The sequence below is a fragment of the Arachis ipaensis genome, chromosome B05, assembly GCF_000816755.2.
Source record: "Arachis ipaensis cultivar K30076 chromosome B05, Araip1.1, whole genome shotgun sequence".
Classification (NCBI taxonomy): domain Eukaryota; kingdom Viridiplantae; phylum Streptophyta; class Magnoliopsida; order Fabales; family Fabaceae; genus Arachis; species Arachis ipaensis.
In genome coordinates, this window is record NC_029789.2 from 3,709,829 (window position 1) to 3,712,837 (window position 3,009).

Consider the following 3,009-nt stretch of genomic DNA (forward strand, 5'->3'; position numbering starts at 1 on the left):
TAATAAAATAAATTTGTAATTACAATCAAATTATGTGACCATATAATCAAACTAAATTTACATTTATAATAAGCAGATTCAAATTTATAAGTTTTTTTTTGGTGACTTTCAAATTTATAAGTTGTTCATAGTGTATATATATTTAATAATTGATATTTTGTGTTTATAAAATATTTTTTTAATTATCCCGATCATTCTGGAATTTTAAGTATTATTAATCAATATTTTCATGTGATATTATTATTCCGTGTAGTTTGATTTATCTTTGACATCACATCATAACTTCTCAAAAGTCAAATTCCATGTGATTAGAACAAAAAAACAAGTATTTAATTCCCATGTAACATATTAGTACAAAGATACTTTATGCATTTAATTACATATTTTTACATGAATATAAATAATTACTTCACACATGCATATTACAAAAATGGTCATAAAAAAAAGCAAAATTAATTAAATAATTATATAAAAATTAGACCGTCAATATGTCAAAATTAAAATTTAATAAATTAATTAAATAATATTCGAAACTAAAATGAATTTCATATCATAGTACTCTTCCCACTATTAGCTAAATCTATCTAATATTCTAATGTGTAATGTCCGACCAAAAATTTAAAATAGATCATTGGCTAATTAAAAATATATAAATATATTATTATTTTAAAGAAGAGTTTGATTGGCATAAGTCTTGGTATATGAGGATAAAAATGTCAACGAAGCCTAGGTTGTTCAACAATAATGACAGAATACTTGAAATCAATTTACAAACATGAAAATATTCCACACGCGCTTATTCATTGATTTAGATCTAAACAAATGACAAAAACATCAAATATAAACAATCCTTCTTTTCCAAAACGGTTGAATACAATTGATAGTGATTGAGTGATAATCATGTAACAGTATAAAAATAGAATATTTCAAATTAAAAACGAACACTATTATTGAATAATAATGCCTTGATATCGTGAACCCAGATAAAGTGCAGGACAATAAACATAAGCTGCTTCTAGAAAATATATGCAGCTTGATTCTTATCCTAATTTTTTATAATAAATTTTAAATATTAATTTTTAAATTATTTTAATAAATTGTTAGTATTTTATTGCTAAATGGCATTTGTAAGATGTGATATTAATAGTAGATAAAATAAAAAGAAAATTCTTCATATATGAGGCAATAACCTTATCAATAACTAGGTCAGGTGGAAAAGAAACTTGCAAGGATTATTATACACTACTCTGGTATAACTAACTTTCAGTTCTAAAAGCTAAGATAGTTAATGTAAGAGCTTCAGAGACAAAGCTAATAAGGTAAAAACTAGGAATTGGGATTTGAGATATCAAACGGTATATCAAAAATAATTCTCTATTAAATACCAATCTTAGCTTTATGTTATGTAATGAAACCGACAAAATTAAACTATACTGCGATACAGTTATGAATATTTTGAAGTTTGAATTTCACACTGATAATAACCAGTGACATGAATATATGTTTTTTAAAGATAATAATTAACAAAAATAGTTAAATAATTTAATTTGATATATTTAATATAATGTGTGTTTATATTTTAATATTATTTTTATATAAAAAGTATTGAGTGGTTATTTTCTACGCACGAAATAAATTAATAAATTAAGAAAAATAATGCAGAGATCTAAAAAGCAGCTAAGAAATTATTAGCATAGATTACATGAATTTAAAGGAACTTAACTTACAATATGATGAGGATGGGAAATCCCAAAGCTGAGGAGAGAAGAAGCTAGGTTGAGACATCTTTGATAGGTTTGTTTCCAAGAAAATCTAACATGGTCACCATAAATGATTGAGGCCTTGTTATCACCGTAGATAGTGGCTGCTTGTTCTAGAAAACTGATTGGTGTCAACGCAGTGTAGTTTGCTGAGCACGGAATAAGTATCTCTAATTCTTTCATATTGCTAGGTAATTACGATCAAATAAAATTCCTTCTTCAAACGAAACTCTCTCTCGTATATATATATATAATAAATTATATTGTGAAGCACAAGACACGGTAAATAGAGTATGTATGCACATGGCTTCTTAGTGCATAAGATTCATACCATGACGCCGTCAACCCAATTGAATTTGCTTTATTAATAGAATTAGGTTCAGTTTCAGACCAATGGGTATTGCACTTCAAGGGAAAAAAAAGTGTAGTGTTTTTTCAGAAAATAAAACTTATTATTAAAGATACTAAATAAAATAGCAGGTTGCTAATTATATATGTATCGCACTATATACAGTTACGGTGAATGCTGACTAGATTAATAACAATTCGTGGCTAATAACTTAACAGATTTGTTATATTAACATTTAACAATAAATTAACTTTCTTTATCTCCTTTATTCCCACAAACAAAAGATTGTCTTGCCAATAAACTTGAGTTTGCTCCGAAATTCATTGAACAAAGAAGAAAAAAAATGAACTTAGTGATAATATTGGCTATTTAGAATTAGAGTACAAAATAAAGGTCTAATTCAACATGTTTAGATTTGGAGTACAAAATTAGATTTATATCTAATATAATTACATTCATATTATCACAATAAATTATGGGTGATTTTGTCACTGGAGCATGAATAACATGTAGCAAATTTTGAATTGAGATTGCTTCTACAACAACATCAATCACACTTTTATATTTGTGCTTAATTGAGATACATGTCATAAAATTACTCATTTTAAAAATTTAAATTTATAGAATGAGACAATATGAACAATTATATTTTTATCCTTCTTTTTAACTACTTCTTTCCTTAAAAACTCAAATGATGTTGTAAATCAAAGGAAAAAATTAAAAATTAACTTTTATTCATTTTATATTTATTCATTCATTTCTTTATAACGTGATTGCTGCTAAAGAAAAGTCTCTATAGCAAAACTGTTAAACAAATTTTAATTTGATTCTTTTATTTATTTCCTTTCTCTGGTTATAATTTAATTTAAATAATTAATCTTATTTTTGTTTCACTAAATT

At 25.0% G+C, this 3,009-nt stretch overlaps 1 protein-coding gene across 1 annotated transcript in view; it reads right to left on the reverse strand.

The window, feature by feature from the left end:
- LOC107641628 (probable acyl-activating enzyme 1, peroxisomal) overlaps positions 1–2,011 on the reverse strand; it is a 5,621-nt gene extending 3,610 nt beyond the window's left edge. Inside the window, exon 1 of the mRNA XM_016345112.2 lies at positions 1,728–2,011. Coding sequence (XP_016200598.1) covers positions 1,728–1,943 — 216 coding nt within the window. The 5' untranslated portion in view covers positions 1,944–2,011. The remainder of the gene's footprint in view (positions 1–1,727) is intronic.